The sequence below is a fragment of the Pholis gunnellus genome, assembly GCF_910591455.1.
Source record: "Pholis gunnellus genome assembly, chromosome: 16".
Lineage (NCBI taxonomy): Eukaryota > Metazoa > Chordata > Actinopteri > Perciformes > Pholidae > Pholis > Pholis gunnellus.
This window is the reverse complement of record NC_136543.1, coordinates 18,153,512-18,177,164: the sequence shown is the minus strand read 5'-3', so window position 1 is coordinate 18,177,164 and position 23,653 is coordinate 18,153,512. Positions and strand designations below refer to the sequence as shown.

Genomic DNA, 23,653 nt, shown 5'->3' with positions numbered 1-23,653 from the left:
TTATACACATCTTTATGAATTCAAACAAAGAATTAAATTGAGCTCCAGTTTCATGTAGACGCCATGGAAGCTTTTCAAGAATCCGGAAAAATTGTCTGATTGAAGCTCAGATATGATATTTGAACCTACCGTTGTAGTATATTATCATGTTAACATGGGGATAAAATCACTATAGACATCCTTATTTAGCTGCTTGTTTAGATCAGGACATATGATCAGATATAAAGAACACTGACATTAATCCAGAAGAGTCGCCTGATCCAACCTTGAAGCTAAAAATATATTTGGCCCTTATTTGACCCTTATTTGATTTTCAGTATATTATCATGTTTACAAGTACAAAATCGACACAACATGCCTCTATCAATAATTGAAATAACTGTTAAACTATTGACCGTTTTTTTCTGCAGACTTCTTGGAAGTGTTTCAAGAATCCCCAAGCGCTGGCCGATACTGCCTTGTTTCAATATTCATGATCCTTTTGAGACCTCGTACTTTCAGAATATTGAATGTTTGCATGCAACACACCATCATAAACAATACAAAAAAACAATAAATAATGCAGAAAAACAACATACCTCTACCACCAATGAGATAACTGGACGGATGGCCTGGTCCAGCCGGGCAATCGGCCTAAAAAGGAGTATAAAAACACCATGACCATGCAAGTTCACAACGTAAACATATTTTACAACTAATATTATGAAAACAAATGCCAAGACACAACATATTTTATGTTTCAATTATTGTAGCAGAGGGTATATTTTATCAAAGTCTTAGGATAAAGTTATTTCACTATACAGTTCGTTGAAAGATTACTGCTATTTATCATACTTTTTTTTTACAGTTTTTTTTGTTACAGATATCTAATTATTCCCAGGTTTGCAGCTAGATTACGGACTTAACAGAGACAGGAAAACATGTTACATTTAAGTTTAGAGAGGGTTTATGTTCAACTACGTTAGGGGAGAGGTTAAACTGGGTCAGCTTGTTTACCTTGTGGGACGGAGGTCTTTTTAAACAGCTACTGCCATCCTCTCTCTGCGGAGGTCAGCTGGGGGTCATTTAGAGTCTCTTTAATGGACGGGGCAAAGGCAGGCTCTTTAAACGACTGGGAGAGGGGTCACATGACCGAAGGAGAACAGAAAGAGCAAAACAAGAAGAGAGAGCAGTCCCCACCCCCTGCACTGAACCGAACATGGCCTAGAGGTCAAGGAGGCTTTCACGCAGCGCTGCCAGCCGTTTCTGTCAGGGTAAACACTCACAGAGTTAATGTGTGTTTACTGATGATGCTTGACGTGATCAGCGTTCGCTTCACATCGAATTATATGAACAAACAGAGCGGATAGGGTTTCAGGAGCGGCAAAGTCGTTATCGCTAAATCCTCTACATCTCGGTTGGAGAGATTTCCAGCAAAAATGCATCACATGGCGCTCAAATACAAAGAGGAGACCGTCCTGATCTACAAGGTCACAAACTGCCATTTGCTGTTTGTACTCTTTGTAAGCATTTTTTGGGGGTAATGCCATCTCGCTACCACTTCGGATTTTATGCCACAACACATGTTGTTTTTCCCTTTCTTAGTTATGAGGATATATACATTGTGTTTAAATTCATTACAGGCCTCTACCTATTGGATAGATGTTCCCAACGTGTCCAGCTTTTTCATTTGGGTTAGTTTAAATTATGAGTCTTATTTATGAGTCCATAATTATTCTCTCGAACACAAGTGGTTTCTTTCAAAATGTTTATTGAGCATCAACAAAGAAGAAATATATTAAAGGGCTTACATAAGCTGAAAATCATTATCGTTGAACAAATCTCGAGATGGACATGATTACAAATTCACCAGCATGTGATTTAGCATCTTAAAATTGATTATTATGCCTACAAAGTCATCTTGTATTAAATCAAAAAATGACATCAAAATTTCTTATGTAGAGCATCTTAAAAAAATCACAAAAAATGAAAAAGCCTGTGGATTGTTTTGCTGCTCTGGTTGTTTCGGTGTACAGGAAGTATGAGTGGCTATTTATACATGTTGGTGTGCATAAGGTATGAGCGACTATTTATATATGTATTTAATTGGATGTTTTGGGGGGGGGGGGGGGGGGGCGTAATCATGAACAACTACATGGGCTTTTCAGAATAAAACAGCTGACAATATCCACAGATGCACACAATGCTTTTATAAGCCCTTTAACACTAATTAACTATTAATTTACAAAAAGGAGGAGACAGCAAAGCATTGTGTATACAGTATGACTTTTTCTCTTTTTCAGTTTGTAAATGTTTCATTTACAAGGGACACAATTTCACCAGTTCACCCCTCAGAAATAAATATCTACAGTACTGCACTTCCCTAGAACTAAGCTACTACATCTTAAAGTGACCAACCACGCAGATCAATGTTTGAAGAATAGAGGGTAATAAATTAAGTTGCACTGGCAGCTGTGTAGAATTGTTGTATTGACAGCCTATAGTGAATCACCAATCGTTACCAAGTAAAATAGCCTGATGCAATGTCATTCTTCACAATCACATAGCTGAGAGAGAAACTTAATGTACTATGGAGTCTTTCTTAATCTCAACGTCCAGTCAATTTCTCCTGGAGGAGAGGATGGATTACCTAAATTGCTTTACACATTTTACCCAGTGGGAGCCCGTTTTTAGAATCAGGGGGATGCCATTTTTGGAAACTCATTCAGTGTCTCACGATCACCATTTCTTTTGTATTATTTAGCCGTTTAGTTTTCAATTCTAAAAAGGGGGGAAGCGTCCATAAAAAATCCATTACTTGGGTTGAAACAGCCATGAGGACTCAGGTGCAGGTTGTATAAACAGTTCAATATCTGGTGTATGGCTGATCTCTGTACACTCCCTTGGTTGTTCGTGCTGGCGGTGCCTTGGCACGATTGTTTGTCCACTCTTCAAGTCCTGGTTAAGAAGAAGAAAAGAGCAGAAACAGATGGGGGGGGGGGGGTGACAGAGGCGTTATTTTTAAATCATTCATTCGTAACAACCCCCCATGCAAGTCTTTCAAGCTGTACACAAACATTGTAAAAAAAACGCACCCGCCGACGAAAATACAGCTGAAAGTTGTGAGCACTTTGACGGTCTGGTATCGATGGTGCTCATCTCTCAACAAAAGCACCGCTTCAAGCCGGGAACACAAACAGTGACTCACGCCAAGAAGCTTGACTTTCACCTGGAAGGATGCATCTCAGATAATTGAATGTGAGAATCAAATAGCTACTTGAAAAGGACCCGTTTAGTGGCTCCCAGCGAAAAAAGGTCACAATTACCATTAGCCCAAATCAGCCCCCTGTTCACCCCCCTGGTACTGTCAATGTGAAAGTGCCACTATCGATGGCACCCTTTGTCTGATCTTCAGCCAGCGCCGAGACTTCCCCAGAGCTGAGGCTCTCAAAGGGTTTTTTTTTTTCTGTGTACAGGCTCTCTGTTGACAGCACATAGCCAATACCCCTTAATTAAACCTGTCACCCTTTCACTGACAGTCACTTTGAAGAAATAGACCAAGGTAACCTTGTGTTTCGAAAAACAAGGGTGCACTTCAACGCTGTTTATCTGTTTCCTTTGAACTGTCGCCCTCTTTCTGTGTGACCCAAGAGGCAGCACTTTTCATTTTATGTGGAAATACGCAGCGCTCTAATGAGTTGAAGGTGCTTAGTTCTTCTGCTTGTGTGGTCAGAACAGTTGGGAGAAGTTTTGGTTCGCTATGACTTTCGAAAACACATTCAAATCTCTAAAAGCATGAGATGAACAACACATTTAATAATAATGCGGAAGAGATGTATGATTATAAATATGTTATCCATTTGCAGTCGGTCTCTAAGTAAAAATAATACAAAATATGAATCTGTTTTTATATCATTTATATTACATTTAAAAAATCTTGGATTTTATTTAAAGCTTGTAGCTCAGCAGACAAAAATATACAAACTAATCCAACACAATACTAATCCAACACTGTAATCCTAAATCTGCATTTACAACATAATTTACATCGTGAAAATATATTTTATTTTGAATAATTAAATAGGTCACCTGAACCTGAACCTGAATAAATGTTTTGTATAGTACATCTTGTATTTTCTGGTGTCACACAAAGACTACAAATACACTATTCGAGATAGACCAACGCTCAGCTGTACAGCTATATTAGCTCTGCCATCATTCAAGTGCACTCTGCAGCAAATATGTCCTTGGCCCACTTTTTACTGTACCTTGTCAAAGGTCGACACTATTGTTGAAAATTAGAGGTGTAGACTTTGTCTGACTTCTGTGGGAACTGGAGTCTTTCGCAGCTCTTTCCAGACACGATAATCAGCCTCTCGAGCAGAGAGCAGTCACTGGGAGTGGCCTTAAACATATAGTCTGTTTAGCTGACATTACTGTGTGCCTGTGGCACAAACACGCTCACCAGCATTCGTTTGGTTTGAAAACAGGCCCTGAATAAACTTGTGAACGTCTTAGGTAATATGTAGTTTAAATAGGTTGTAAAAATGTTGTTAGCTGGTGACGGGATTACAGGGATCAACCAATATCTGCCCTGTATTAGCTTTAGCGGAGGAAAATTAACTTAATGATGTGAAAGAAAATACAAAGACATCTTCGTATCAGCATCCTGGTATACTGTGCTAATGAGGTGCTGGCTATGACTGTTTTAATGCCTTTGCACTCTTTCTTTGCTTCCTAAACACACACACACACACACATACACACACACACAAACATGCATGCAAATACAAGAGTGGAGAAGAGCAGTGAAAGCGCAGTGAAATTGAGGGCTGACCGCTCGTACCATGGAGTCATATGGAACTAGCGCGGAAGTCTAGACCGCCGCTTTGAGTTGTTTTTTTTTAAAGTCTAATTGCCAACAAATATTCATTAAAACAGAATATTGGTTGGTTAAAAACATGTGAAATTTGGAAATGATTTAATTTATATTTTTTCAACATTTTGACTTTTTGACTGAGACAATTACAGAGCGCTGCGTCGCCGTGTGTGTGAGGGAGAGACAGCTGGGAATGCAAGCTTGCACGCAATGTTTCTGTATGTTATTAATAGTAATTTGAATGTCCGTGTTCCAAACTAGTTGGTACAGCCACAGATGTAACCGTCGCTTGCAATTTAATTCAGAACTGGGAGTTGAAGACAGACATGCAGTTCTGATGAGCGGCACACTGCAGCTTTAGTACTCGAGCACGCTATGATAATAAATGAGATAACTTGAATTTGGAAATTACTCTCTGGTATACATCCCTGTTGTAATGTTTGTAGGCTTTGCCTCACGTGTCAAAATAACAAGTTTGTCATGTTGTTGTGTAATTGTGGAATTCATTCTTATTCAACTGATCAGGTTTTAATGAGTGATTTATAAAATAAAAAAAAGCTGAGAAAGCCTAACTTTCAAATATGACAGAATTATATAGGCTATATAAAGCAAATTAGTATTAATACTGTAAAATAAGTGTACAAGTTATCTAACCAGAAAGTTTAGGTCTTCCTGTCCGCAGGCCCAGAGGCCCACCCAGAGGCGAGCTCAAGACATCCCAATAAGCTGAAAGCGGCCTGCAATCGATGGGTTCTAATAAGCTCCTACAAAGACTGACTAGCTTTGAATCCTACACGCCAAATCTCTCTCTCTGAGCTCTGCCATGTCTGCCTCTTCCCGCCTCGTGCTGAAGATACTGCTCAAGTAGCCCGACTATAAAGAAAAAGAGACTTTTACAAAGAAATTGCTTTAAATGAAAGACGGTTTGAAACTGAAACTGTCAAAGAAGCCATTATGACCCACTGCAGCCAAAGGGGGGGGCGGGGTTGAGATGATCCAGTGTCACGCAGAGAGAGAGAGAGACACAGACACAGACAGAGAGAGAGACAGAGAGAGGAAAACGACTCAAGCCGAGTTCGCCCCAAGGGAGCCGACAATGTCAGAAGTTACCGGAATGAGCTAAAAGAAGCTGTTAACAGAACGAGTGACTTAATCATCACGTGTCATCCGACAATGCTCAGAAACGTCAGAGAGAGCTCAAAGAGAGACACTCTGTCCGGCTTAACTTAACTCCTCTCCTTCCCGTCAGAACCCTCCGGTGAAAGTGCATTCATGTTTGTTTGATAGGTTGATGTTAGATGACATACTACTTAAAAGGTAGGGTTTGTAATTTTCAATATGGATATTTTGGTAGAAATTGTCAGTACATCCTGACAGCAATCAATGAATCAAATGCTCTGGAGAACCAACAGCATTTGGTGTTAGGAATCTTTGCAGTCAAAAAATGAATTCAAAAGTCACTGAAGTCAATGCGCAAGGCTTCTGCTTCAATGTCTTATTTTTTTTAAATGAGGCCAGCACTGCAGAGTCAGGAACTATGACTTGATGTTGAACCAATTGACACAAGGTATATTGGAGAAAGAAAGTAACTCACCATACGACTCATATGACTCCTCACTTTGTCCGTATTCATAGTAGTCATCTGAGCTGTAAACAGACGAAGCAGAAAGGTGAATATGAAGTAAACAAGGCATTCTGTGTCGATGAAACTTACGGTAGAACATCAAAGTAACATTTATCATGACATATAACGTCATTTCTGCAGTGGCAATAAAGAAAAACACACGGAAAGACATTTCTATATACTAAAAAACAAAGAAGAGGCAGCTTTCAATCACTCAGAAGTTCTGCCACATTTGTGGCTTTACAAGGCAATTTCCTCCAACGTATTTCCGCACAAACTTCCAGTTCCATATCACTGCATATGGAGATCTATGAGAGGCGGCAACTTTAATGAAAAATAAAAAGATGGGGAGGCGAGTTGCAGAGCGGGTTCATTTCTCGCTTATTTATTTATTTTTTATTTGCGGTCGCCGTCAAGATGCTGACAGAACAATCCTGCGTCAGTATCATTCAGTAACCGCGCTATCATTCAAGAGAGGTAATTCATCATAAGGCTGCCACTGAGCCGACACCAGCCATCACAGCTGGGTCCTCTCCACCCTGCCTGTCAGTCAGTCTGTCAGCGACAGCAGCACCTCTCTGCTCGCCGGATTAGGGATCCTGAAGGCACCATCGAAAAAACCCCGACACACCACATCAACACCGCCCGACTGCTGAGGGCAAAGAGGTGACAGTAATGACACACCGCGGTGGAAGTAACGGAGTACATTTTACTCCAGTTACCGCAATAGAGTAGCTTTTTTTTGTGGCGTGATCTTAAAAAGCCCAACTTGAGGCCTGAGAGGTTGAGACACTCCACTCCTCGATCAAATTACACCACAGTTTGCAGCACTCCAGGAACTCAATCTCTACCAATTCTGTCTGCTATTAAGTCTGCTCTGACTGAGCAGTATTCATAAAAAGAAGCTGCACAGTGAACGCACCTTTTAGTAATTGTTATCGTCATTTTCATTTGTATTTATAATTCGCTGTCAAACTGAACTTCTCAGCGTCTAATTCTGAGAGGTACTATTATTAGCGTGACTGTGTTTTGAGGATAACCAGAGTAATGGGGACATTTGAGAACTTTGTTTTTTTAGTTTGTTGAAAATGTAAATAATCTACGGTGTGATCCCCACATACAAAACTGTATTCGCCTGCATTGTGTTGGCATTGAGAAAGAAACAAAAACACATTTATGCAAACCTGGGAGGTCAACTGTTACATTTTCTGCATTACTAAATACCAGAAAAAGAAAGTGAGAAAATATGTCTTCTTGTATTGTGGGTGAACTGATCCTTCCTTCTGCAGTCATTTCTTGGTAAGCATGGACAGGACAACATGGCCAATTGAGGACAGTGAGAGGAATCATTTTCAGAGCACTGCGGCGGCTCAATAAGACATGAAAAAAGCTCCCTACAGAGGCTTGAGCCTTAAGTCAGGCTGAGTAGAAATTTTACACAGTTCATAATTCAACTACAAACAATGCCAAGCCAGCAGCAGCAGCAGCAAACAAGGCTTCCCGCCCGTGCTAATGTAGAGCCCTCAACGTCCAAGAAGCGAGGCCAGCAGCTCTGGGCGAGAGGTTTCCAGTCAGCTCTTGCGGGAGAGGAGCCACCAATGCACTCTGCTGCGGGTGTCAAGTCGCTGCAATATCCTTGACACCATTCACTGGCCGACAGAGACGTATAGAAGGAGAGAGGACGGGGAGACGGAGAGAGAGAGAACCGTGGCAGCTGAGTGCATGTTTCGGCTCGTCATGTTGTGTACCCCGAGACAAGACCTGACAGGACGCTAAATAATTAGATTTCCCGCAATGCCAAAATGCAGGGGTGTATTCCAGAGAGGTCGCATTCAAAATAAACACACATGTTTATGAATGTCAGAAAATCAATTTGCCACAATTCACAGGTGCTTGCAGACACATTTAGGAAGCGTGTGAAATATCGGGTAATCTTGGGCTTTCCTGTCCGGCTCTGGTTCATATTTAAAAATAAAAAAAAACATCCATATAAAACAAACAAGGTTGCTGCACAGCAATGCTCGCACTATTTCAGAGGCTTGCTTCCATGCTGTAGGCGGTCAGCTTTTTTCACTGCATTCATTTTCACTGTTTACCTCACAAAAAAAAAACTGTTTAAAAAAAACAACTCTTTTTACTTAACTCTTGAGGTTTCTCTGTTGCTGAAGGCAGACGGGGACCAATAATCGTGCTTTGCTGTGCTGAGAGCTGCCACTGCAGACCTTCTCTTTTCACAAAGGAGACGAGTGCAGCAGAAGCTGTTAGGCGCCTCTAATTTCTGAGGTGACATTTTATCAATAATGCTACACAACTTCTCTCTGTAGTTACTTTCTCTTCTCAATTACAGAGTGTTGAGAGACACATCCTGAAGGTCAAAGATTCCAGTAAAATTCTGCTTTGTGTGGCCAAAAGTTGGACAGCCCCTGCTGTCCTTCAGCACATTTAACGTCAGCCAGCAGTGTGCAGTGCATACAGCAAGAATTTGAGCACTCCTACTGAAAAAAGAGCTTTATTTTTTTTAATGCCAGACCACAGATAACATATTCAGTGTAAAGTACAGTACTATCACAGAAAGGGACTCTAGGGCAGAACATCTATATTTGTTATTTGGCAATTTAAGTAGAGGAGCAGTTGCTTTGTAGATCATTATTATCCCCGCCAGGAGAGTCGTGCTCAACGCTCGTGTGTGCGACTGTGCGTGAGTGAATGTGCACCTCTGTGTCTGTCGATGGCTAATCTTGCATTTTGCTGCAGTAATGACACCGCTTTTATTGCTAACAGCTAACTGCTACACAGGCAGACAGCTTGGTTAGTTTAATTGTTTTTTTTTGGAAAGATTGTATGACTTGTCTTATGCGGCAACTTCAAGCCGATTGCCTGCATACACGCTGCTTGTTTTGTTCAAATATGAAGTTAACGCACAGCCTGATGTAGGCTTACTCCATACAAAACTGTGTCATCATGTACATGAAACATTGAAGGCACATCCTCCAGTCACTGACTTGATTTGAAGTTTTTAGGTTCCTTTAATTAAGCAAAAATGTTGCCAAGTTTAAAGCAGTATGAGATCAAAGTAAACTTTCCCTCAAAAACCCTCTCCACTGCCTCGTACATTCTACATTTATCACCATTGACTCCGAATCACAGCGTCGCCTTGTCAGAAGTCCACAGCTGGTTGCACGAACACAAACATGAGCTCGGGTGCCTGGCGTGGTTAGATCTCACTCCAGACGTAGCCCTGTCATAGGTGTGAAAATGCTTTGACTTTCTAAATAGGTCAGCCGCTGATTTGACATTCATTAGCAGAAGGCGTTCCGCTGGTTTGCGTTTTCCCCAAACGTCACTGGCCAAGAAAAAAACCAACGCACCCCGTCGAAAGCGCAGATGTGGACCACGAGGGGCAAACACAACAGAGGAGGGCGTCTCTTTCATCAGGCGCCTGATTCCAGATCTACTCTTCCACAGGTAAAGACCCTGCCTCTCCAGAGTATCTGTCATCTCTGTAAATGCTTCGTCTTAAGCACTGATGTCGCCGTTCCTGGGCAACAGGAAACAGATGGCGGTGTTAAATCTGAATGATGTAGTACACGTCCCTAGTGGACTTTGTTTTCTTACATCGCCATTACTCTTCCCGTCCTCTGTGATAAATTTGATGAAATCTAGAGGTGCATTACGAGGGGCTGCAGAGGTAATAGGCGACAGTGTCGGTGTGATGTGGAAGGAAGCGGCTGTTCTTCTCTCAGCCTATTTAATGCATATTGTACACTTTAACTTAACTTGTTGAGAGTGCAGTTTAGTTGAATGGGAGACGGAGTTGTACTGTGAATCCTTGAGCAAAAACACTTCCTTGTGTAACACTGTTTTTCATATTTTCTTAGCACAAGATTGAAAAAAGTAAAATGTGGATGAAAATGCCGCACTGAATGCTCGGATTACACCGACTGACTTTCTATAGACAATGAAAATGCCTGAAAAAAGAAAAAAGTAGCACTTCCCTTTTTTTCAAACATTTAGTGTGAAATGAAGCTCACATCATTTCAAATGGAAACCCGCTTTATGGATACACTGGTGATTGCTCAATGTGGTGGCTGATTGCAAAGCTATCTCCAATGCTGACCCCCCGCTGCAGAGTCACAAAGAGTGAAAGAATGGCCTACAGCAAAGATTTGCCTTTACAAATGAGTCTTCTCTCTGGTTTTAACAGACCATACGTTACTTTCCTCTCTTTTTTTGTTGGGGGGTTGGGTACATAAAATCCTTCTTCAGGGAAAATACTGCCTCTTGGAAACGTGTGGTTGTTGGTTGGTACACTGTGACTATCTGGAATCTGTGAAAGACGTTATGTCTTGTTGAAGGAACATTACATTTACAATTTATAATACGCCACCCTTTGTCTCCAGTCAGAGTGAGAGGTGTAAATCCCGCCCTCCCCTTCCCTCAGATGGTCTAATTCCCGCCACAGCACTTGTCACTCATCCTGACAAGCTGTCTACCTTGAAAACAGCACCTAGGTACCCAGCAACTGTGAAGCACCGTAGGCATTTCAGAGGCAGACAGCTAACACAACCAATCTGTTCTAAGATAAAACACAATCCGGATATTCCCATTGTACTAAATGGGTGTTGTCTGCCTCAGGGCCCCCGACACAACAAGCACACCTCAAAGAAGTAGCATAAACTACGGCAGGCTGATCATCCGCTGCAGGTGAACACAACACAAAGACTGTAGGGGATGGCTTGTTGACCACTGACACGCATGTCCTGCGCCGGCATTGGGAGCACACAACAAGTCACTGATATGCATCTGCAATCAGATGCCCAGCATTTACTGACATTAGCATTTAGCTCACTGCTGTGCCTAAATACAGCCTCACAGAGCTGCTTGAATGGCTGTAGACTCCTAGCTCAAACAATATACACTTATTCTGATGTGAATATGTACAGGTCTAGGCCGTGAGACCAGACAAGCTAAGATCTCTCTCTACCCAATGTCTGGGGATTTCTAAATGCAAAGCTGTTGCAAGAAGCCCTCCTTATGTGTTGTATATTGACTGTCTTAGATTCCGCATAGACAATTTTCAGACAATAGTTTCATTTTTTGTGTGTTTGGTAATATATATAAATGACTAACTACATGAGGTCCATTGAACAACACCTATACTGGAAGTATGTGTTGCTGATGAGACTGCAGTAGTTTTGGGGCTCTTTCAAGGAATTTGATTCTAAAATGCGACATGATGAAACTTAGAAAGCCAGCCACTCTTCTCCTCTTCCCCTCCGTGCCCGTCTCTTGTACTAAGATTTACAGCCATTCCTCAAGGGGGTGTGACTGCCCTTTAAAACACTGTCACACAGCTTTCCTGGTGCCCTCGGGCCTCCGGGATCCAGCCTACAATGTAGCGTACCAAAGCAAGATGCGAAGAAAGGTGCGAGGTGTCAGCAGCCGGCTGTCTCTGAGGTGTCAGGTATGAAATAACGCTTTGATCGCACCCGAGCTGCGAGAGACGACCTCGCCGTGACCTCTCCAAGCGTCCAGCCAGGGCCGTGCCACAGCTGTCATCCCTCTCATTTCCCTGCAGAGACGTCACCTTCTCTCTGCTGATGAAATTAAAGACGCTCTCTTCACACAAGCAGCCCTCCTTGACCTTAGCACTGGATTGGTACGGGAGTGCTGCAGCTTCCGATAACTCTCCTGAGATGAAACTCTCTGCTGCTTCTCCGAAAAAAAAAAAAGATGATGGCTCGGTGCTCTGTGTTGTATAAACACGGTAACGGGACGCTGTGATCTAGGAGCTGGCGGACCCGACTGCCACGGCTGTCACGCTGAGGTAATGTTCCACAAGGTTCCCCCAGGCGTCAGCTCTCTTCTGAAAGATGTAAATGTCGCGAAATGTCTTCAAGGCGTCTGAAAAACGGCTTTTTAGCTTAAGTCGCATGTCTTTTGGTTGTGAGCGACAAATTCTCCCTTCAAATTGAATTATGTCTAAACTACTCAATTCTGACTGTCCTGTGTGACAGAATGTGTACAGTATAGGGACACAGGTTGTCTTGTCTCATTTGTCAGTGGTTACTGTGTTTTCCCTTTATTGGCGGTAATGTGCAGTATTACAATTTGTAGCAGTTAAATCCAGCAGAGAAAATAAAAATGTTATCGGTACATCAATAGATGTATAATTGAGTAACGTTAAAGCCAGTATGTGTGTTTGCCTTATGCAACTATATGCTTTTAAAAATGATGCGATACAAATTTATCTAATTGTTTACTTTAACAATATCTGTCTGACAGCTTTAGTACGACTTACAGAATGGGATATACAATCAAATGTGTGATGCACTGACACATATTCATTAGCCAGCTGTAAACTGTGAGATAGTTTACAATATCAAAATGTTTCTTACAGGTAAAGGTTGTGATCACAACAGACGTTTTCTCTGCTCAAACTCTCATCTCACTCTCAGGGCGTCAAGTACCAATGCTTTGTAGCGCCACTCTGAGTCTGATACCAACGCATACGGCACCGTTTATCGTCTGTATGAGATGCACTGGACATTAAACTAACTCCAAAGTAAACCCATCTGCGTCGTTATGAGTGAGAATTGCGCGCAAGACGAGTTGCAGGGGTTCTGGATAGGACAAACTGTAGAAGCCTGAACAAGTAAACTGTTGTTCTGATCACATTTGTAAATGCCTAATGAATCAGGAAGCTATGTGCTCCTCCCACTACATGTGTTGTGATTCGAGGACTCTCCTCCTGATTGAGCACACCTGAAGAAGACGAGGCCAAACGTTGGTAAATCATTGAATTAAGTTTTTGCATCATGTGTGCGACTGTATTCTTTTACACATCAAAGGGTCAAACCGACACAGGACTTTTGAGTCCGAGGACCGGCGTTCGTGTCCCACGTTTAATCAAAAGTTGAGCGATCTTCACTGACGGTGTTACGTCACAGGACGTGACTCTATGCCACTGAGTCACATTACTTAACATCCGTAGATTGTGTTGCATTGCAAGCGTACTAAATTTAAGCTAAACCATGTTTACATGGTACGTTTTATTGTGTCTGCGAGTCTTGGACATAAAGTAACAACGTGAAAGGAAGGATCTGCCTTAATATTTGCTTTTACTTCTTGATAGTTAACTTAAGTACATTTTGCTGAGAAGAATACTTTGGTTTTACTTCGTCTTCTGTCCCGTACTTCTTTCATCCTAGGCACTATGTGGGCTTTCTGACTGCTAGTAGTGCTATGGTGGGTGTCTGTTTGTATCTAGTTCATGTTTTTAAGTCTCCCAAATCCCGTTGCCAAGGGTCTCAAAAGTATTTGTTTGTCAATTATGATAATCAATTATCACAATCTTCACAATTCATAGAGTTCCTCTCTATGGTGATGCTGTGTCCGAGGAGGAACGTGAGAAGAAACCCATATTACCTAGGATAGTAAGATGACTGTGTTTAACCATGTAGCTAAATGTATTTCATGTTTTATGGACACATATTTCAAGATAATTAAGGCATCAGTGAACCCCCTGATGCAGCATAACAATCTTTTTATGAGCAAAAGCCTTTTTTTAAGCATCCTTTTCCTTCCCCTTCCTGTTCACAAATGGCAGGCCTGTTTCTAGCGTAAGCCACCGGGGTAATACCATGACAGAGAGACTGTAAATTGTTCTGCTTGTTATCCTCCGGCAGCTGAAATCCTGCCACGCAGTCAGAGCTCAGATTGGTGACTGGGAGCTCCTTAGGCTCTAGAAACATTGTTAGGAGACTTCCTAGTCCACATAAACGCACAAACACACTCACCAACACACGCGGCAGACACACTCTCCTCGAGGCCCTGCTGCAGCTGGGACCTGCTATGGCTTTCCTCGGGCTCGGGGTGAAAATAATGCACCTTTGTCCATCAAAAAGCTAAGTAGGCTTGTGACTGTGAAGAGGAAACTACGGAGGGACGGGATTACGATTCAGTATTGATCGCAGTAGCTAAAATGCAATAAGTAAAAGGTATTAAATGGATAACCCGTCTATTACCTACATCATTTCTTATGTTCTGACTGTAGGAGTAAACAAAGGGCAAACAAAGAGAACATGCCAAACAAAACATCTTGTATTTCCAGACAAAATTGTCAAAATGTAATCAATTCAAGGTTGGTCAAATAACAGAAATATTGCATCAAGCTTATGTTGTACAGATGCACAATGTCAGCCCGCAGTACCAGTAACTTTTAAACTAAATCCAGGACACAGAAATAAGAGAAGAAGTAAGTGAATCAGCTGTCTCTGGAGGCACAGGCTTCCATGTCTGGGCCCTATTAGCTGCTTTGTTTCCCACCAGATAACAGACATGAAAATGTCTCGGAGTCGACCCAGCCTCCAGCCTTCATATGATGGACTTCATTTTTTTTCTGTGCTGCCATCCCCGGTGCGCCCCGCCACCTTCACCAAAACACCCCCACCATTATACACGAGGATGCTTATAAAACAAATAGCTACAGATTCCTGAGGCGGACCTGCGTTCCACCCAGAGAGCACAACCACCAACATTTCAAGATACAACTCTCAGTGTGTTAGAGAGGAAGAGGAGAGTGTGTGTGTGTGTGTGTGTGTGTGTGTGTGTGTGTGTGTGTGTGTGTGTGTGTGTGTGTGAGTGATTTGGTCCCAGAAAAAGAGATAGCACAAAAGATGGATGAAGCCTGGATGACATACATCCTGACACCTCGACAAAAGACAACATCGACCACCGTGCTCCACAAAAGCCAAAGGACAGAATAATGTTCTTTTTTTTTCTCTGTCTGTTTTCATCTTTTCCAGCTGCTGCCAATACAATCACATTTTTTTTTTTGACAGACTAAATGTTGCAACTTCACATTTTCTTTGAAGTGGCACAGACCGGCGTACATAAATGTAGCACATTGTGTGCTGATGAAACAGAGTGGGGCACCAACAAACCGAAGAGAAAGCCTTTGACCTTGTGTGGCTTGTAGAGTGTTATAGCTCCCTGGATATAAGAAAATCAATATTTTGCATTTAGCTGTGTAAGACTCTTTGTTAAATGGAGCAACGTATCACTAAGGCAGTTTATTTTGCATCAACATGAAAATACATTGAGCAAAATGCACCTTTAGCTATATTTAAAGGGTGATAAAAACAAAGGATATTATGTTTAACGTAATGAGCTGGCACGTCACCGGGCCTGGTGTGATTGGTTGGAGATTTTGCCGTGCATCCAACCTTTTCAACTCTTCTAAACGTAAAGTGCATCGTTTTTTAAGTGGAATTCAAGGTGAAAGTTATCTTTTTATGAGTTAATCTTAAAAGACAACTTAAAGGTCAGTTAAAACATTTCACACTTCACAAAATACTTCATTAACGCAGACTGTTCTTTCGAGTTTCAAGTAGGGCAGAAAATGAGCATAAATGACTCCTAACAGCTCAAGCACCATCATCCAGCTGTTCGCAAATCTCAAGTTTACCGCATGTTCTCTCACATTTACTCCAGCCCAAATGGCCAGACTGCAGCGGATTCTCTTCCCTCAGATGCTGCTCATCAATTTGTATTTTAGACTTGGAGAGACATAAATATAACTCATCTTTTTTTAATTCAGTGCTCTCACTCAAGCTGTTAGGAGCCCTGCCGTTGTCATGTTTTTGCCCTGGTATGGATTCTAAAGGGTACTGTAATGATAACCCAGATGAATTGAGTCATTTATTCTTCATTAGTGCACTCAGTTTACGAGGTACACCTATCTAAAGATAATGCATTCTAATACAACGGACCTGCAATAACTTCCCCTTCCAGAAGCTTACAGTGTTCAGCTGTTGTTGAAACTGTTTCTGCGGATAGCTCCAGATCCACAAAACAAGCTTAGACATGAAGGAAATCTGGAACCATTGCATTGAGAGTCTATGGAGCAGACCTGGATACTTGTCCGGACCTGGACGATGCTACGCTATGATTGGCCAGTCTGTGTTCAAGGGGCGGGACTTGGCAAAAAGGTCACAAAGCCTTAAAGAAAGGGGGATGTGCAAATAAGAGCAGAACTCACTTTTGTCCTTGATTGCTGTAGTTGTTGTCATACGATTCATATCCTTGGTCATCATAAGTCGTTCCGTAGTCCTCGTCATATTCCTGAAGTAACACGGACAAAACGCAACCAGTTAGATGTGGTGCAGATGTGGTGCAGATGTGGTGCAACCTGTTGAAATGTAGAGCAATGAGGTTGAGAAGGCACGTGTTGGATAAGAGCTGCTGTGTGCTGCACCGTTTGGTTAAATGACTTGAGAACAATTTCAGCATCATTTTACCAAACCATTGCATTCTACTTTGGACATTTTCTTCACTAGCCATCAAATGCTTACAGGGCAGTACGTTTTTTACAACACATTGCAATACACTGAAGCCTTCAACTGAGCACAGATGTAGGTCAAACTGCTCGATCTGCTGCTGTTGGTATAACAGCCCATATGCAGCACCATTAAAAGTAGCAACTGCAGCCCTGCCCTTGTCTTTGTGTCAACTGACTGACAGTGGGATGTAAAGAGTCTCGCTGTGGCAACGTTTCATCACCACCTCAAAGGATGAGCCTTGAACATCTGCTTGTGCTCCAGCAATCTGCCCCGTCCCCCCTCTGCACTCCACCCAGGCTCCCGCCAAGAGGAACATCAAAGCGAACCAGTGCCGCACCCGTCCTAATTTGGGATAAATGGGACTTATGTTCCACAAAAGGCGTCGACCCCTAGCGACACATCTCTCATCCCCCGCACACTTCTCGGCTAATTCCATCTGCCCCTGATTTGCATGCTTGAAATGAATGTCTGTGAGATTTAGCACCAGAAGTAAATGCTCATCACATCCATATTATTATTAAGGCCCTAATTCCTGATTAGAAACATGCATTTGCCAAATGACAGCATTTGAATTGACTCTTTTATCTTTAATCCTCCAGAAACGAAGTACATGTGAAGATGTGAAGTAGAACTAGTCTCAACAAAGAGGCCCGGATGTTGTAATACTTCATCGTTTCTGGGTAAAACACAGCACATGTTTTATTTCACTATGGGGGAAAAACCTGGCAGGTACATTTTAGGAATACACTTTCATGTGCTCAAACCTCTCCTTGGTCATCCCATTGGGTGGCTTTCAAGAGTTGTTTGTATTTCCTTTGTTGTTTGCATGTGAGTGGGAGGTTTGTTTGTTTTTGTGGAGGTCCATCTATTTGTCTAGAGGTAGCTCAAGGGGAATTTAAATCCCTCCTCGCATTTGTAATTCTGCAGTTACAGGAGCTTTTCCAAAGTCAGCAATTCCCCATGCTAATGCAAGGACTAAGTTTAGTCACCAACTGTACGTTTGAAAACATTAAACCCCTTGAACGCTTTTAAAATCGGCAGGAAAAGCAGTTCTGAAAAAAGAAAAAATGTTCTCCAAAGGGATGTAATTAAAAGCACTTATTAACAGGCAGATGAACTGTGATTTGCTATTTCCAATCCTAACCTTTTTAATGCTGAATGAAACATCAAGGAGGATTGTGGACGTGAGGGAAGAGGCTTGACAAGGCAATCTAAAGAACAATAGGCGGAGGAATTTTGAAACTTGGAAACACGCAGTAGTAATGTTGCTTGTAGTCCTAAAATAATAAATATCAAAAAAATCATGTTACTGCACAATTTAATGCAATCAAGCTGTACAATAAAAACCACCATTGTGAAGGTAAACGTTTATACTCTATTGCTCTGAAGGGTGGGCTAACGAAACACAGCTAGTTATATGCATTTGTGTGTAAAGGTTGTGTGCACAGGCATATCACTGGCCACCTAAAGGGACATTAAATATCTTTACACGTATACTGCACAGTAAAAGTTCTGCATTCAAAACGTTTAATTCAAGTAAAGAGTGAAAGTCATTATCATCACAATGTACTTAAATTTACTCAATTCTGTTGGAGGTGGAGTAACCAGTAACAGTTCTCCATGAAGTGTTGCAAGCAGCAACACCACAGGCCAAGCACTGGGCCTACAATTAGACTGCACCAGTCCATTCAATTGGCACACGCCTCACTATTTTCCCGCATATATATACAGAATGGGCATCAGATTACCATCAGCTGTACTTTATCTATGAATTTTTAATACTTTTGCATTTCAAAGTGTTGAAAATACCCAATGCAACATACAGTGTTTGCTCAAAGCCACAGCTTAAGTCTTTGAAGCTGGAAATGTCACCTCATTTGAAATTGAAATGACGTCTTTGTTTTTGTCAGAAACACGCATGTTTTTGTCGCAAAACTCTAGGGATCATCTATATTTCGCTATATTTAAATCTAATAGTCTCTATTATACCTATTGCAGAGTGGAATAAATGAGCATGGTTATGAATGTTGAATGATAAGAATCTCGACAGGAGCAAAACCATGTAGCTGTGATTGTGCAGGCAGCCTCAGTTATTATATCTTCTTTGAGTATAAAAACACGAGGACAGTCAAATTCTGTAAAAGATGACAAAGTCGACTGTCTTCACTGAGTATTTCAGTTTGATGTCTTTTACCCATATAATAAGGCCATAACTATGAGTGCCATTTGGACACATGATAATTAATAAGGTCACTAAAGGGAAAAGCATTATGTTACCTTTATTTTACACCTTTAACATATAATTCTAGACAATTAAACAATAACACAATACTTCTGTGAACTAATGACATTGGTTTTAAAAGCTCATCTATGAAACATGAATTCTAATACAGGAAAAACAATAGAAAACTCTGTATGCATTATGTATTGCAATCACTTACATGTAGTGCTCAGCTGTGCAGCACCTCTAAATAAACCATAGTCAATTGTCAATTAGCACACTGACATGGAGCTTCTCGTCCAGCAGGACCGTAAATGGAAAGTGAAATTCTGAAATGTATAAAGTGTGGGGACTACACGCTGTGTAGCAGATATATAATTAGATCATAACGAGCATCTTATTGCCTTTTGGGCTGAGTGTTCGATGGTTAAAGACGCAGAGCAGGAGGGGCCAATCAAAAACAATGATTGGGCATCGGCTGTACCAGGCAGATTCCAGCAGAGACGAGGACATTTCTCTCCTACATCTTGAAATTGTATTTATTTCTAGAAAGGCTTAATTAATTCAATTTCCTTCTGCATAAGAAATAACTAATTAAATGTGTTTTTTATACATTTCTTATTATATTCCTATGTTAAGGAGGCGGCAAGGAGACAATTAATGCAATGTAACTTCAAACAATATCTGGTAAAGAGTTAAGTAACTTCACCTTGATACATTTTGAATTACTTTATATAATTCATATTGCACACATGATATAAATATAAGCTGTTGGAACCTTATTTTTCTTAATTGATTTTATGCTATGTGACCTATCACATACTCAACAGTGAAGCTATGCTGTTTTTCCCATATGGAATACGTTGATGTGAAGCATCTTTTAAAGGGCTCTTATCTAAATTGCTGCAACAATTTTACTCTCATTCAGCCATTCACACACACTGACATAACAATGGTGGAAAGCTACCATGCAAGGCACTGGGCTGACCGTCAGAACCAATTGAGGTTCAGTGTCTCGCTCAAAGACTCTTTGATATGTAGAAAGGAGGAGCCGGGGATCGAGCCGCCGACCGACATCCTCTTGCGCATCCTGTCCAGAGGCTGTCCAGACAATGGTGGGGCTTAGTTTGTCAGTTACAGTAAATTTAAGTTGAAAATTCGAAACACTCCCACATCCAACACGAGGCTGATATCATGAGATTATGCCACAGAGACAAAACATGAAAAAATGGCAAAACTGGCCTCGAATTCAAAAGGCTCGCTAGAGAACCCTAGAGGCTGCAAATATGAACCATTACTTGTCACAGTACTCAAGTGCAACGAAATAACCAACCGTTGATGTTGCCAGGAGAAACACCCCGAGTCACTCAAATAAAACATGTTCATCCCCTCAACCAGCAAAATCAATTAGAGAAAATCTCTGCACATCTGACAATTTGGCCTGTGGGTGGCGCTATCGGGTGACCAAAATGCAAAAGGTTCATCCTCTGGGGAGCATGAACGGGCTAAGTAATTAATGACAATCTGACATTGTGAAAAATTGTGAAGTGTGGCATGAACGTTGGAGTAGAGAACATTTTTTTTGGGGGGGGGGGGGGGGGGGTTGGTTAAACATTGAAATTAAACCTCTGGGACCATGAATATCAAATACTAATTCCACAGAAACCCACCCAAGTAGATATCTAGGTAGCAAGGAAATGTGAAAATGTTTACTGAAGTTTTGAGGAACTGTTCTCTTGGAGGTTAAAAGGCATTTCATTATAAGCAGCTGCTGAAATATCTGGACTAAAGCATCCTTCTCACATTACTGACATCAGCATTTTTCTGGGCCAACTACCTGAACAGATATAAGGTTTAACACAGCAGAACAGGTACTAGATACCCTGATTAGTTTTCAGCACAAGCCATGTGCCATTAGTGTTAAGTGAGTCCTCCTCTCGTCTCAAAGACAACTCTCTCAAGGCGCTGTCCACTCACATTGGACTACGCCGCCTGGCATTAAGGACCATATTAAACTTTAACAATGGCATGTTAGTTCCATTTATTAGAGCAGCTACTCTTTAATTGAGTTACAAGCAAGCTGAGAGCAGAAACATGCTCGGTTTATAAATCACACTGGCACATTGAAAATGGCTCTTTTCTTCGGTGTCTGACACACGAGGAAAAACAGCTTCAGAATGGAGAGAGGACTGTGATGGTTGTGTGAGTGAAGCTATTATAATATCTGATGTGTTTGTATTGATATACCATTTACCCAAAATATCTTGGAGAGCACAATGGCACGACAATACTGCAACAGCGCTGTGTTTCCAACACTAAACAGGATTAGTGAGAGGTTGGGGGGGGGGGGGGGGGGGGTGCGCAGCTCCTAAGTGAGTCTTTCATTTGTATGCCAGTGGATGGCTGAGAGGCGTGTTGTTAAAAGATAAGGACTGGCCTCTGAGGCCACTGAAGACTAACAGAGGGCCTGGCACTGCATGTTTTAACAGTGGTATCACAGCCGCTCCACTGTGCTCTACAATACCAGTGTAACAGATAGGATGCCACTGACACCCAGAGCAGGCTTTTCAGGCGCTGGATTTGTTCCCTGCACACTGTACTGAATCCAAATGAGTTAAGCAACACGCTGTCCTCACATTATGAACTTTGCAGACAACTAGGGAATGCTGCGTGCCATGCGTTGAAACCCTTAAGGTGTCACAAATGCAAACAACAAAATGAGAAAATTAAGCACATCAAAAGAAGGAAAAGAAAAGCCTTGTTCTTGCCGGATGACTTCAGCACAATACCATCTGGTTAAAGAGAAAAGTCTCGTCTCTGCACAGCTGTGCCACAAATTCCTCCTATAACTTCTTTGCAATAAAAGCGAAATAAGACCCTGTGATGTTGCTCAAAGAAAACAAAGAATGCAGTATCTGTAACCCTCGGTCATCCGTCTTGCTCTCAAAATTTCTCAAAGCTACGTGTCATTTATTCTGCTCTTCCTGCCAGCATATTTCAGAACGCTGAAAAGGCTGGAATTTGCCGAAGCTTTTTCCGCTGCAGGGCTAGAAATACTACTCAAGCTATCAGATTGAGGACGCCAAAAAGTTGGCCCATGCATCAAGTTGAAGTATCACAAACCTGTGCACACTTGACAAATGTCTTAGCTTTCCTCAGTGTTACTTTACCACCTTTGTTTTTGATCTTTTGGCTAAGTTTTGAATAAAGCTTATTCACACCTGTCAAGTAGTATCAGGGGGATTCATGTCATTAATGCATTAGCCCTGCAGAAGCATCTGCACCGGAAAATGAAATTCAACATGACTGCTTCTGATGCAACTATAGCTCTACTCGTCTGTTCTTGCTTATCCTGTGCAGAGGCATGGAGGCACGGGGAGAAAATGCAAAGTCTACACGGAATGGCCTTGGCTGAACAGTGGGTGCTAACAACTTTTTGTAGTGAGGTGGTTCTATGAAGGGATTCTACAAAATCATTATATGAGATATTCATAATGTATTGATTGTCGTTTTACTTCAACTGTCATAACAGTAATATAAAAACTCTAAGAGTCTAAAGCCACGCATGCTAACATGCTGACAATGACAATGATACACTGATGCTTAGCAGGTGAAATGTTTAACACGTTCAACATCTTAATTTAGCGTGTTAGCATGCTAACATTTGCTGATTAGCCCTAAGCTGGAAGTACAGCTAAGGCTGAATGAAATGCCATTAGTTTTGCAGGTGTTTGCTCATAAACCAAAGTATTGGACAGAGCTAAAATATGACCTACTGGTGGCAGGAAAAGGTCAGGGCACCACCAGAGTCAATGTAATTCACCCTCTGCTTACCATGAATATCTTGACAAATTGCCATATTTCTTGGAGATGTTAAAGTATTTCACTGCATAATTGAAACATGTAAGCTGCTGGTGGCGCTACATGAAACATTAGGATTCATCCTCTGGGCACCATGAATATATGTAGCACGTATATATGTATATATATATATGTATATATGTAGTGGTGGGCTGAACCACCAACCAACATTGCCATCTCATACTGCTGGCATTGCAGTGATATGTGCATACACTGTATATGTGCCTGTAATTTGTGGAAATAGAAGCTATTATTACAAATCACAGGTTTTGTCCCACGTGGATGGGTTTCAATCTCATCTTCATGACTGGTCTTGCCTGCCACACCAGTCGGATGCAGCTTCTCTATCTGAAATATTTTCCTAACCATTACACCCAGTTTAGATTAAAACTGCTACAAGGACAGTGCCATATAGAACATGATTCAATTAACAATGCTTGGCTCCCAAAAGGGCTGGACATGCGGAGAGGGGGATGTTTTTTTCTTATGCCACAACACTCAGCGAGGACCCACAGTGCTGAGAACGGATTAGTGTATCTGGAGGATTTAACATTAACGATACCAACCCACGTGCATTGCATATTTCTTGGTCTTCTCACCCAGGAGAATTAAGCGTCTGTGTGAACAAAAACAAACACGCTTACATGTAGCTCTAGATTTAATAACATGAAACTGAAGTTCTGCTACTTCAATTAGCCTCCTTCGTGCTGGCACAGATGATATAGAACAAAAAAAGACAACATGCA

The 23,653-nt window shown here is 41.5% G+C and overlaps 1 protein-coding gene across 1 annotated transcript in view; it reads right to left on the bottom strand.

Annotated features, from left to right (window-relative positions):
* Positions 1–2,845: 2,845 nt before the first annotated feature.
* khdrbs3 (KH domain containing, RNA binding, signal transduction associated 3) overlaps positions 2,846–23,653 on the bottom strand; it is a gene marked incomplete at both ends in the record, with an annotated part of 84,086 nt that continues 63,278 nt past the window's right edge. Inside the window, 3 exons of the mRNA XM_079176464.1 lie at positions 2,846–2,937; positions 6,453–6,505; positions 16,525–16,607. Of these exons, the coding sequence (XP_079032590.1) occupies positions 2,846–2,937; positions 6,453–6,505; positions 16,525–16,607 (228 nt within the window). The remainder of the gene's footprint in view (positions 2,938–6,452; positions 6,506–16,524; positions 16,608–23,653) is intronic.